The 13,901-nt window shown below is 44.4% G+C and overlaps 1 protein-coding gene across 2 annotated transcripts in view; it reads left to right on the top strand.

Moving 5' to 3' along the window:
• Window positions 1–13,901, top strand: part of Piwil2 (piwi like RNA-mediated gene silencing 2) — a 63,604-nt gene that overhangs the window by 9,259 nt on the left and 40,444 nt on the right. For both annotated transcript variants that reach the window (XM_036199875.1, XM_036199874.1), the window contains exons 4-7: window positions 2,069–2,272; window positions 2,981–3,091; window positions 12,249–12,366; window positions 12,975–13,099. In XM_036199875.1, the coding sequence (XP_036055768.1) occupies window positions 2,069–2,272; window positions 2,981–3,091; window positions 12,249–12,366; window positions 12,975–13,099 (558 nt within the window). The remainder of the gene's footprint in view (window positions 1–2,068; window positions 2,273–2,980; window positions 3,092–12,248; window positions 12,367–12,974; window positions 13,100–13,901) is intronic.

Here is a 13,901-nt window from a genome sequence, read left to right as displayed (position 1 = left end):
CTGTGTCTTTTTATAGATGTATTAAGTCCATTGATATTAAGAAATATTAATGACTAGTGACTGTTAATTCCTGTTTTTTTTGGTTTTGTTGCTGTTGGTACTCTGTGTGCGCGCGCTGGGATTTGCTGGTGTGAGATTGTCTATTGCCTGTGTTTTCATGGGTGTAGCTAACTTCCTTGGGTTGGAATTTTTCTTTTAGTACTTTCTGTAGGGCTGGATTTGTGGATAGGTATTGTTTAAATCATTTTAGCTAATTTTTTAGTTTTCTCTAATATCTTGTTTTCTCCGTCTATGATCATTAAAAGTTTTGCTGCTGCGTATAGTAGTCTGGGCTGGCATCCGTGGTCTCTTAGTGTCTGCAAAACATCTGTCCAGGACCTTCTGGCTTTCAGAGTCTCCATTGAGAAGCTGGGTTTAATTCTGATAGGTCTGCCTTTATATGTTACTTGGCCTTTTTCCTTTGTAGCACCTAATATTCTTTCTTTATTCTGTATGTTTAGTGTTTTATTATGTGGTGAGGGGACTTGTTGTTTTTTTTTTTTTTTTTTTTTTTTTGGTCCAGTCTACTTGGTGTTCTGAAAGCTTCTTGTATCTTCATAGGTGTGCCTTTCTTTAGGCTGGGAAAGTTTTCTCTATGATTTTGTTGAATATATATGATTTTGTTGAATATATATGATTTTGTTGAATATGTTTTCTGTGCCTCTGAGCTGGTATTCTTCTATCCCTGTTATTCTTTGGTTTGGTCTTTTCATGGTGTCTCAGATTTCCTGGATGTTTTTATTAAGAATTTTTTGGATTTAACATTTTCTTTGACTGATGAATCTGTTTCCTCTGTCGCATCTTCAGTGCCTGAGATCCTCTCTTCCATCTCTTGCATTCTGTTGGTGATGCTTGCCTCTGTAGTTCCTGTTTGTTTACCCAGGTTTTTCATTTCCAGAATTCCCTCAGTTTGTATTTTCTTTATTGCCCCTATTTCAATTTTCAAGTCTTGAATTGTGTCCTTCTCCTGTTTGATTTTTTTTCTTGGCTTTCTTTAAGGGATTTATTGATTTCTTCCAATTTTTTGTTTGTCTTTTCCTTGATTTCTTTTTTCTTTTTTTCGAGACAGGGTTTCTCTGTGTAGTTTTGGTGTCTGTCCTGGATCTCCCTCTGTAGCCCAGGCTGGCCTTGAACTCACAGACATCTGCCTGGCTCTGCCTCCTGAGTGCTGGGGTTAAAGGTGTGTGCTACCACTGCCTGGCTTCTTGGATTTCTTTAAGAGAATTTTTCATTTCATCTTTAAGGGCCTCTACATCTTCATAAAGTTATTTTAAAAGTCGTTTTCTTCTGCTTCATCGGTGTTGGGATGTTTGGGTATTGCTGTTGTAGAATCACTAGGCTCTGGTGGTGCCATATTGTTCTTAATGTTGTTGAATTATTCTTATACTGCCGATTACCCATCTGGGTTTAGGATAATTACAGGAACAGGTGTTGATTCTTGTGATGTCTTTATTGGATGAGTATTTTGTTTCTTTACTGTCTATTTCCTTTCTTGTCTTTTGGCCTGAATGGCCAAAGGGTCTGATGATTGGCGGGTTGTCAGGTTGAGTAGGGTTGTCTCAGCTGAGATTTGTGGCAGTTTGGGTGTCTAGATCCAGTGTATCGTCTAGTTCTTCTGGCTGGTGTGGGCTTTCCTTGTTCCTATGGGGTCTGCTCTTCCAGCTGGTGTGGGTTTTGCCTGTGCCTGTAGGGTGTGCTGATGTTGCTGGAGAGGGCTGTTCACAGGGAGGATGCTCTTTTTCCAGTGAGGCGGTTGGTGCTTGTGCCTCTAGGGGCTGCTGATTTTGTGGGGGATGGTTGGCCAAGGGGCAGATGACGGGTTCAGGGGGTTTCCATGGCAGAGTGGGTCCTGTAGGTTAGAGGGTCCAATGGGTGGGTGGCAGCGCTGGTGGTGGAGTGGCCTGCCCACAGGACTCTTCATGCTGCTCCACAACTAGTTTCTAAAAGTGAAAGGGGTGGTACACTTGAGAGGATGGTCCAGATGTTGTGTAGCCCAGAAGAGCCCCGATTTGTCTCGTTTTCTTTTCAGAATGCTGGGAAGAGGCAGTTCTGATGTCTTGTTACCACTGGGAAGAGCAGCCAGTAGTATAGGCAGAGGAGTGGATAAATCTCCCAGTGCCTTTGGCCTGACTGCTCGGGATCCCCCACGGATGCCACAGCCTCCAGCTCTGTCTCCGACCTCACTGCACTCTGCAGATCCCCCTCCAGTCCTGACTATGGAACGAAAGGAAAAGTGAGTTAAGGTCACCTTCTGCTCTAAAGGAGGGATGGTGGAGGAAGAGGCGCCTCTGCTGCCTGCGCTCAGGCTGCTGGGTAGAAGTGTGGATACAGTTCTGTGAGTCCACATTCTTCTGGGGTGGTGGGGGCTGGAGTGTGTTTGTCTTTTGTCAGGGGAGATAGATGAAGAGATTCCTGAAGAAGTATAGTGGTTTTAACTGTGAATATAAACAGTTGGCTTGTCATGTCCCCTCCACATCAGACTGACAGTTTGCTGTCATGTTGAAGATAAGGATGTCACCTAGGAGGAGTATTAACTGCCCCTCATCTCTCTCTGTGGAATGAATTCTTTGTCCTTAGGTAGCTGGCCTTGGGTACTATAGCACTATTTGTAGGGCAGCCTGGGTGACTTTGCTATGTAATTAGACGTGGCTGCATTTGTACACCTTGACTCCTAGTTTGTGTATCTGTAAGTGAAATGGGAAAAAATATTTTCTCAATCTTTTCCTTGTTGATGGGGGCTGGTGGTCAGTTGGTTATTGAGGTATATGCTGTGTGTGTGTGTGTGTGTGTGTGTGTGTGTGTGTGTGTGTGTGTGTGTTTTGTCCCAACTGGTCTTGAACTTCTGGGCTCAAGGGCTTCCAAAGTAAATGGAACGAAGTTGTGTATTATCATGCCTGGCTTTGTGCTCTTTTTTCTCCTCCTTTCTTTCCTTCTTTTCCAGAGAGCTTTTGGTCAAGCAAGGATCAAAAGGAACCCCTCAGTCTTTAGGACTGAACCTCATCAAAATCCAGTGTCATAATGAAGCAGTGTATCAGTATCATGTGACTTTCAGGTATGTACAGCTGTGCTTCGCTGGAGGTACTCAGTACTCCTTTGAGCTGCTCCTGACTGACAACTCCCCGTGTGGTAACCCTGCACTCGAGGTTCTGGGAGGAAGTTCAAGTTAGTGTTTGTGTACGTTAGCTCTTTTCCAAATTCAGGTTTTGATTTCATAGGCACAGGCTTGTGGTGTGAGGCTAGAAACAGATCAAAGTGGAAGTAATGGACTGTAAGCTCGTGCCTGTGGTCTGCGTGGGTTCCTCCCATGGCCTTGCCTGTTTTTCTGGCTGTACTGGTGCTTGAACCCAGGACCTCACACATGCTAGGCAAGTGCTCCACTACTAAGCAACATCCATGATCTCTTGGCTCATCCTTTGTAATTTTTATTCCTTTTATTAAACTTTTACCACTTGTACAAGATCCATAACTCACAAAACCTGGATCTTCCTATACACACACATTATCATAATTGACAGTTCATGTCTCTCTAGGTGTCGAGCTGGAGAGATGGCTCAGTGGTTAAGAGCTTATGCTGAAAGAAAAAAAAAAAGAGCTTATGCTGCTCTTGCAGAGGACCTGAGTTTAGTTCCCAGCACCCTTATTGGGCAGCTCACAACCAGCTGTAAGTCCAGCTCCAGGTGAATCTAACCACACCAGCTGTAGCCACATATACATACAAATGATTAAAAGTAATAAAGATTTTTTTTTTTTTTGGTTTTTCGAGACAGGGTTTCTCGGTGTAGCTTTGCACCTTTTCTGGGACTCACTTGGTAGCCCAGGCTGGCCTCGAACTCACAGAGATCCACCTGGCTCTGCCTCCCGAGTTCTGGGGTTAAAGGCATGTGCCACCACCGCCTGGCTTTTTTTTTGGTTTTGATAAATCTTAAAAAATAAAATAAACTCGGTTTGAAATCAAAGAACTTTAATTTGATAGCAACATTTTTGGATTGTTTTCCTACTTTTTAAGTGTAAGGGTTCATAGTAGTTTACGTTCTCTTTGTAAGGTCATAGGAAAGCCTTTCTCTAGAAGTTATTGACTGGAATCGTGAAAAACAAATGTTTTGAAATAGATTTGAAGAAATGTGAAGATGGAAACCTGTGTTTTTCTGATAGTTACTGTAACTGTGGAGCAGAACATCATGTTTTCCTGAGTGTACACATTGTGAAACTAACTGACTTACCTGTAATGTCATGTGCTTGTGGTGAGGTTTACAGTCCCCTTCAGCAGTATGTCATAGTTACAGTCACTGGCTGTAGCTCACCCCCCTGTCACAGAGCACTGCTGCCTTGACGGGTGTCTCCCCCTCATCCCACCGTGCCCTAGTCTCTGTGAGTTGGATGATTTTTTTTTTAGATTCCACTATTTATGTGTCTGTGTATGGTCATGTGCACATGTGTGCAGGTACACTTGGAGGTCAGAGATGTCAGATCCACCTGGAGCTGGAGTTACAGGCAGCTGCGGGCCACTGGATGTAGACTCTAGGAACGGAACTCAGGTCCCTGTAAGAGCAGTACATGCTTTTGTGTTTTTCGGTTTTGTTTTTTTTCCCCCGTGAGCTAGTGCCACCCAGCTGCAGTACATGCCCTTAACCACTGAGCCATCTCTGTAAGTGAGATCTTCTAGTAGTTGTCTGGCTAATTTCACTTAAGAGATTGTCTTATAGGCTCATCCATACTGCAAATGACAGAGTTCATTTTACAGCTGCCGAAGCAAGGTACAGGCACATCATGGTGGTCCCAGCACTTGGAGGCCAAGGCAGAATTGTCTTTCATTCAAGGCCAGTCTGGCTACATAGTGAGTTCCTGGCTAGCTTGTGCTGGCTGCAGAGTGAGACCTTGTCTCATCTATATCTATATCTATCTGTCTATCTGTCTGTCTGTCTGTATATGTATCTATCTATATATCTATCTATCATCTATCTATGATACAGAGATCATAACTGGTCTCAGTGTTAAGAATTAAGTGAAGTGCTCAGCTCAAAATGGAACAATTACCCCCCCCCCCCCACAAGCCTCACATAACAATATGGAAGAGGGATGGAGAGAATGTAAGAGCCCGTGGATAGGACATGTGGATAGGAAGAAACAAAACATAGACTTCCCAACGTGGTACAGCCCTTGCATTCATGAATTCACTGCAGCTGGATCATCTTACAAAATATCACAAGATTGGGCCTGGTAATGTTTTATCATGGATGGAGGAGGGACTGATGAGGCCCTATCCCTCCCTGAGAGAGAGACAGTTGGTAGTTGATGGTCATTGGGAAAGGGCATAATTTTCTTCATTGGTTGCATGCATATATGTATGAGAGACAGGATTTCTCTGAGTAGTTTTGGAGCCTGTCCTGGAACTCACTTGGTAGACCAGGCTGGCCTCGAATTCACAGAGATCTGCCTGCCTCTGCCTCCCGAGTGCTGGGATTAAAGGTGTGCACCACCACCGCCCAGCAATTGCCTATATTCTAATAAATCATGCAAGAAACCTCAGTGAAACTCAGTGGGTCATACACAAAGACATTAAAGTAGAGGGCTGGAGAGATGGCTCCAAAGTTAAGAGCACTGGCTGCTCTTCCAGAGGACCTGAGGTTCAGGTCCCAGCACCTACATGGTGGCTCCAACCATCTGTAACTCCAGTTCTAGGGATCTGACACTCTTTTCTGCTTTCCCTGGGCACCAGACACACACGTGGTGCACAGACATACATGCACAGACACATAATAAAAATAAAATATTTTTTTGTTTTGTTTTTTTTAAATAAAATAATTTTTAAAAGTATAAGAAAGTAAGAGGGGAATTTTTCTTTTTCCTTTTCCTGACAGGATTCAGGAAAACCTTACTAGTTTTACTGATTTATTTTGGATTGTGATTTTTTAAGCATTCATACATTTCATAAACTTTTTAAGTTTATTCTCTCATATAATACTTTTTCCACCCCACCCCCAAAAAAGACCAGATCTCCCAGGAACATCAATTGAATACAGCACAAGATACACCAGGCCCAAAGCCTCTCATCAAGGCTGGGCAAGGCAACCCAGTAGGAAGAAAAGGGTCCTAAAAGCAGACAAAAGAGGGCTGGAGAGATGGCTCAGTGGTTAAGAGCACGGACTGCTCTTCTAGAGGTCCTGAGTTCAATTCCCAGCAACCACATGGTGGCTCACAACCATCTGTAATGAGATCTGGCGCCCTCTTCTGCAGAGACACATACAGGTAGAATACTGTATGCATAATAAATAAACAAATAAAGCAGACAAAAGAGTCAGAGACACCCCCATTCCCATTGTCAGGAGTCCCACAGAAACACCAAGCCAATAACTGTAACATCTATGCAGAGGACCTGGTGCAGACCTGTGTAGACTCCATGATTGCTACTTCAGTCTCTGTGGACCCCTGTGAGCCCTGCTTAGTTGATTCTGTGGACTGCCTCCAGGACTCCTCTGGATTCCACAGTTCCTCCTCCCTCTCTTCCAGGAGGTTCCACAAGCTTCAAGGGGAGGGACCCAATGGAGAACTCCACCCTGGGTGCTCTCTCCACCTAGTGTTTGGCCATAGGTCTCTGAAGCTGCTCCCATCAGCTGCTGGAGGAAGCCTCTTTGATGACAGCTGGGTTAGGCACCCTCTCTGAGTAGAGCAGACCATCACTAGGAATCATTTCATTGATTTTCCCTCCCAGTTCTGTCTGGGTCTCCTGGCTGTCAGGCCTCCAGCTCCCCTGGCTGTCAGGCCTCCAGCTCCTGGTCATTCAGGCAGTGGGATTAAAGGCATGGACCACCACTACCTGACTACCATATTTCTTTAGCCATTCTTTGGTTGAGAGGCATCTAGGTTGTTTCTAGTTCCTGGCTATTATGAATAAAGCTGCTATGAACATAGTTGAACAGATGTCCTTGTGGTAGGATGGAGCATCCATCGGCTATATGCCCAAGAGTGGTATAGCTGGGTCTTGAGGTAGATCAGTTCCCAATTTTCTGAGGAACTGCGATACTGATTTTCATAGTGGCTTTGCAAGTTTACATTCCCACCAGCAATGGAGGAGTGTCCCCCTTGCTCCACATCCTCTCCAGCAAGAGCTGTCACTTGTGTTATTGGTCTTAGCTATTCTGACAGGTGTAAGATGGAATCTCAAAGTGGCCTACCTAGACTTCTGGTGGCCAGCGTAGTTGAGCAGGGAGTCTCTGCTTGCATTGGGGGCAGGAGCATGTCGATGAGAAGAGGAAAGGAGATTGTGGAAACACTGAGAGAGTGGGACAGGTCTGAGGGTGGGCAGCCTACCTGGAATTCTGGCAGCTGGTGTGGCCTCTGGTCAAGCAGGGGGTCTCTGCCCATGTTCAGGAGAGGGAACTTCTTAGGAAGAATGGTTCTATCTGAAGAGGGAGAGGGTGGGGTACTCGGGGTGAATACTACTAAAATTCATTATATACATGCATGGAACTTTCAGAAAACAGTAAAAGATACGGTGTGGAACTCTGTTGTACATTTCACATTTTCTGTATCCACATGCTGATGAATGTGTCTTGGCTATTGTGAAATTACTAAAGTAAATCTAGGTTTGTTTGTAGATGTTTAGTTGAAATAATATTGCAGATCTTTTAGGCCTATATCTGAAAGTGGGATTACTGGGTCATACATAGTTTTTTTTTTTTTTTTTTTTTTTGTGGTGCCTGTCCAGGCTGGCCTCGAACTCACAGATCTTTCTGCCTCTGCTTCCCAAGAGCTGGGATTAAAGGCATGCACCACCACTGCCTGGTAGTTTTAGGTTTTTATAAACGTATGTATGTGTGTGTAGGTGTTCATATGTACACACATGTGAAGTCCAGAAAACAACCTCAGGTGTCCTTTTCAGGAAAAGCAATTCATATCTTTTTTTTTTTTTTTTCGAGACAAGGTTTCTCTGTGAAGCTTTGCGCCTTTCCTGGAACTCGCTTTGGAGACCAGGCTGGCCTCGAACTCACAGAGATCCGCCTGGCTCTGCCTCCTGAGTGCTGGGATTAAAGGTGTGCGCCACTGCTCGGCACAATTCATATCTTTTAAAACAAGGTCTTTGATTGGACTGAACTTTGCCAATTAGGTGAAGACTGACTGGCTAGCAGATCCCAGAGATCCTCGTGTCTGTGGGACTATAAGGACATAGTATGAAGGCTGGAGAGATGGTTCAGTGGTTAAACTCACTGTCTGCTCTTTCAGAGTACCTGTGTTCAATTCCAAACATCTCCATGGTGGCTCAGAACTATCTCTAACACTGTATATAAACACCGTCTTCTGACCTCCACAGGCACTACACACATATGTGCGTACACAAGGTGATGCCAACGTGCCCTGTATTTTTACATGGATTTGGGGTGGGGGTATTTAATGCAGGTCCTTGTGCATGCAAGGAATAAGAACTTCACCAATTAAGCCATCTCCTCAGGCCTGTTTTCATGTTTTAAAAGACCCTCCATACGGTTTTCCAAAATGGCTCTACTAAGGAACATGAATTTTTGAAGGACAGCTAGTAAATGCTGGTATGGTAGAGGAGGAAAAGGTGGAGTAAGAGAAGAAAGTGATGGTTACAGGGAAATGACCCAGAAGAATTGTAATGACCAGAGAAAGGATCCACTTGGATAAGGACAACAAGAAAAAGCATTACTTGATCTGCTTCCAGCCGACCCTTAGTGGTCTTCTATGAACTCTGCTAGAGTTAGAGAAAATGCCTAAGATCAAAGGAACCAGGGAGGACGGAAGCCACAAGAAGAATAGCCCACGAACCCTCCACTCACTTCAAAAGCTAGAAAGAGTGATCAAGAAGGCAGCAGGATTTTAATCCCAGCAAAGGCAGGAGAATCGCTGTAGAGCTCGGGGTCTACAGAGCAGCCAGGGTTACTCCATGGAGAAACCCTGTCTCAAAAAAATCAACCAACCAACCGGGAAAACAAAACAAAACAAAAAAAAAAAACGGAAGATCTCCACCAGGACAAGGAGGAGAAAACACCAAGAGGAGTCCTGAAGCAGGCCTGGCCTGGACCATAAGTACAGGGCTGGGTGTCAGGGAAGAGCTTTCCCTGTGACTAGACTGGCAAATTCTCATGAAGCAGGAAGGGTTTTTTGCATTGACTGGGCCATGGAGAAGCCATGGACTTGTAGGGCTAGAGGTTTGTGTAGTCTAAATGGTGTTTGTGTGTGACATGCACACGGGTACAGATAGCTCTGGGTGGTGGTCTGCAGGAGCTGCCAGCCTTGTTTATAAAGATGGGGGGTCTCCCTCACTAGGACTCTAGCTCCAATTAGGCTAGGCTGGCAGGCCAGCAGGTTCCAGGTATTGCTCCCTGCTGTCACTGGAACTACAGGTTTGCCATCTTGGGTGCTAGCGTCAAACTCAGGTCCTCATGCTGCAGTGTTATCCTGGGTCGCTTTATGTCAGCTTGACACAAACTGGAGTTAGCTGGGAAGAGGAACTTCAGCTGAGAAAATGTCCTCATTAGATGCCGTAGGCAAGTCTGGAGGGCATTTCTGGATTAGTGATAACATGGGAGGTCCTAGCCCACTGTGGGTGGTGGCATCCCTGGGCTGGTGGGCCTGGGTGATACAAGAAAGCGTGGAGAGCAAGCCAGCAAGCTGGACTCCTCATGGTTCTGCTTCAGTTCCTGCTCTGATTTCCCTTAGTGATGGAGTGTGCCCGAGAGTTGTAAACTGGAATAAACCATCTCCTCCCTCAGTTTGCTTTGGTCCTGGTTTTATCATAGTTACAGAAAAGCAAACTAGAGCAGGTGTCAGTCACCTTCCTGACCGAGCCATCTCTCTAGCTCCAGGGACTTTTGAAGCCACAATGTGAGGGTGATGTGAGGTCATTTAGAAGATACTGATAATATGGTTTAATATGGAAAATGCTGATGCAGTGCACTAGGCAGTAGCTTTCGCATGCAATATGAACAGCAAGGTAAATGGCGGAATGTTGCTCTAAGTGTAGGTTGATTGTCCTAATCTGAAAATACCAAACCTGAAATCCTCCAGAATCTGAAAGTTTTTAAATGTGGACGTGATGCCATATGTAGAAAATTACATACCATGAAACTTTCATCTATCAAATTGTTAAAAGGTATTACGAAAGGGGCTGGAGAGATGGCTTGGTAGTTAAGAGCACTTGCTGCTCTTACAGAAGGTCAAAGTTTGGTTCCCAGCACTTGCATGGTGACTCAAACGTTGGTAACACCAGTTCCAGGGGATCCAGCCCTCTTCTGTCCTCCATGGTCATCAGGCACCCATGTGGTACATATACCAGTTCAGTGAAATACTCATACATAACACAAATCTGGGCCAGCCGTGGTGATACATGACTTTAATCCTAGCACTCAGGAAGCAGAGTCAGGCTGATGTCCATGAGGTCAAAGCTAACTTGGTCTACACAGGGAATTCCAAGCCAGCCAAGGCTACAGAGTAAGTCCCTCTCTCAAAAAACCAACAAGGGGTTGGGGATTTAGCTCAGTGGTAGAGCACTTGTGTAGCAAGCACAAGGCCCTGGGTTTGGTCCTCAGCTCTGGCAAAAAACAAACAAACAAACAAAATCCAACAACAAAAGAACAACCTCCAAACCTAAAAAAGTTTTTTTTCAATTATATGAAATTACCTTTGGACTGGGTATATATGAAACATGAGTGCATTTCATGTTTAGAATTGGCTCTCATCCCCAGGATATTTCACTATGTACATGCAAATAAATACTCCAGGATCAAAAACACTTTGGGTTTAATCATTTGGCACAAGGTATACTCAGCATAGAAAAAAAATTTTAGGAGAAATTTTATTGAGAGTTTAATTTTAGGGGTGACATGTTGATTTTTTTATGTCTTCCTATATTTGAATATATTTGATCCTTTTTTAGTCTTGGATTTATTCACATTTTATAGTTGTAGAACAAGGTTGTATCTTAGTGTGATATAGTGGAACAATCATTGTATAAGATAGCTGTTGGATCTTTTTTTAAGCTGCCAGTTTGTTAAATTAATACAAAGTTGAAATTGCCATGGATGGAAAATGATTAAAATCCCATTTTTAAAAATACCTCATGGTCAGGTGGCAGTGGGACAGCAGCACTCGGAGGCAGAGGCAGATGGATCTCTGTGAGTTCGAGGCCAGCCTGGTCTACAGAGTGAGATCCAGGACAGGCTCCAAAACTACACAGAGAAACCCTGTCTCAAACAGAAACAAAAACAAACAAACAGAAAACCTTATGGTGGGATATTGTGGTTTACACCTTTGATCTCAGCACTTGAGAGGCAGGGGCAGGTAGATCTCTTTGAGTTCAAGGCCATCCTGGTGTACATAGACCCTGTCTCAACAACAACAAAAACAAAAGCAGTTTAGGGCCTGGAGAGATGGTTCAGAGGTAAAAACCAAATCAAAACAAAAACCCACCACCACCACCACAAAAACTCTTGCTGCTCTTGCAGAGGACTGAGTTCTGTTACCAGCGTCCATATCAGGTGACTCACAACCCCCTGTAATTCCAGCTCCAGGCAATCTGCTACCCTCTTCTGGCCTCTGCACACACACACAGACATGCATATACAAAGAAGTAAAAATAAATCTTGGGGGGAAAAAAGCACTTTAAAAATGTGTGCCTCTGAAGACTCAGAGCAGGGATTGGCAAACCACAGTCAGTCCGAGGTTAGGCCTGGCCCACAGCTTGTTTCATTGGAACTTTGCCACACTCAAGAGTTTCTATGCTGTGTCTAATTTTGTCTTGTGACAGCAGAGTTGCACGATTATATGGTCCTATAAAGCCTTAGATACTTACAACATGGCCTCTTAGTATTCTGATCCATGCTCTGATGTCTAGAAGGGTATACATGATATATGACATTATTTTTTGTTTTGTTTTGTTTTCCTTCCTTCCAGGTCTCTCTGTTGTCAAGAGAGGTCTTAAACCGATGATCCTCCTGCCTCAGCCTCTCACATAGCTGAATTGCAGGTATACACTCCAAACTTGGCAGATTATTTACAATTTCTAGTGTTTCTACCCAAGCAGGTGTGTTTGGGACACTCTTTAGTCAGCTGTGTAATTATAAATGTGACCACTAGGTGGAGTGCAGTTACAAAAAAAAACGGCTTCTCAAAATAATAGATTTATTGCACAGTAGTAGTAAAGATCCCTGTTTTTGTCAATCTGAACTAAAATCTTCTTTGTTGTTTTGCAGCCCCAATGTGGAGTGCAAAAGCATGAGGTTTGGCATGTTGAAGGACCACCAAGCTGTCACAGGAAACGTCACTGCGTTTGATGGGTCTATTCTCTATCTTCCTGTTAAGCTTCAACAAGTGAGACGCAGTGGGGATTGTGGTGTGGGTGAAACTCCTGCATGGTTGGAGTGGTGGTGAAGTACAGACGCCCTGGGCATGTGACGGGAACCTTCCCATTGTTAGACAGACACACTTGTGCAGAACACAGCCTAAATCCCCCCACTTAAGTTAAAGAAGTAACTTTTCACATGGGCAGAGTGGTAGGAAGCTTTGGGGACTCTGTGACAAATGATTACTCAACTTTTCAACTTCAGGTCCTGGAGAGAGAGCTCAGCAGGGAAGAGCTCTCTTGCAGAGAGGCCAGGTTTGGTTCTTAGCACCCGTACTGGGTGGCTCTCAATCATCCTTCTAATACCAGGGGATCCAGCATCCTCTTCTGGCCTCCTTGGGCACCTGCATACACATGGCGCACATGCACATGCATATGGAATGAATTAAAAATAAAAAGACCTAAAGTTTCAACTTTGAATTTTATTTGTGTATTTATTTATTGATTGCCACACTGACTTTGCCAGCACCAGCTGCACAGTAAGGAGGAAGTAGAAGCTACATTTGGGGCTCGAACTCGGTGAGTGAGGCCAAGGCCTCATATCTGTCATTTCTAGTTGTGTACTTTTGTTTGTTAGGTTGTTGAGTTAAAAAGCCAGAGGAAAACTGATGACGCCGAGATCAACATCAAGATCGAGCTGACGAAGATTCTCGAGCCCTGCTCTGACTTGTGCATCCCCTTCTACAATGTTGTTTTCCGACGGTAAGGAGGCCGCTGGGGCCTTGTGCCTGTAATTCACCGTGCGTGCGTGGAGGAAGGCTCCCCTGGAAGTGTGGATGGTGCCACACACAGCGACCGTGCCTGTGGGTGGGCTTGGAAGCCCTTAATGAGTGGCCTTAGCATCCGCTCACTCAAGAATTCTCTCTCACTTGATAGGTCGGGTTTGGGTCCCTGCAGTTAGCCCTGTGGGTAGCTGAGTAGGCAGATGGGTTCCTTTGGATGAGCTTAAGAATTTTCAGACCAGATGTTTGTTTTGAGATAGAATTTCATGTAATTAAGGCAATTTCAAACTTGATATGTAGCTGAGGGTTACCCACCCTGACCCTCCTCCCTCAGCTTCCCTAATGCAGAGATTACAGACATGAGCGACCGTACACAGCCAAAGCAGATGTCAGTATTGTGTATTTAATACGTTAGGAGTGAAGCGGCTTCTCAGAGTACAGACATTTGCTGGGAGATATTTTCTAGACTCTAGAAGAATTATACATGGCTTACAATGGTTTATCTTCTTTTGAGAGTCTCTCAGTTTTGCGCAGGTGCTCATCCCAAACTACCTCTCCTTTAATGAACCAGAACCTAAAGTGAGCTGCTGGAGCATACGCAGTGCCCTCGGTGGAAACTATTCATGTGCATTCTCTTTAGTTCATGGTGAATAGTAATGTAATGAGGCTATGAGATAACCCTGTGTTCGGCGAGGTGGGGTACCGAGAGAGTCTTCAGTCAATTGAGCATACTCCAGATGGATGCTTTGCTAGCTTTACACGATCATTCTAAACATAGGCTA

This window comes from Onychomys torridus, chromosome 9 (genome assembly GCF_903995425.1).
Source record: "Onychomys torridus chromosome 9, mOncTor1.1, whole genome shotgun sequence".
NCBI classification, from domain to species: domain Eukaryota; kingdom Metazoa; phylum Chordata; class Mammalia; order Rodentia; family Cricetidae; genus Onychomys; species Onychomys torridus.
The sequence above is the reverse complement of the archived record's forward strand: the minus strand, read 5'-3'. Positions and strand labels throughout refer to the sequence as shown.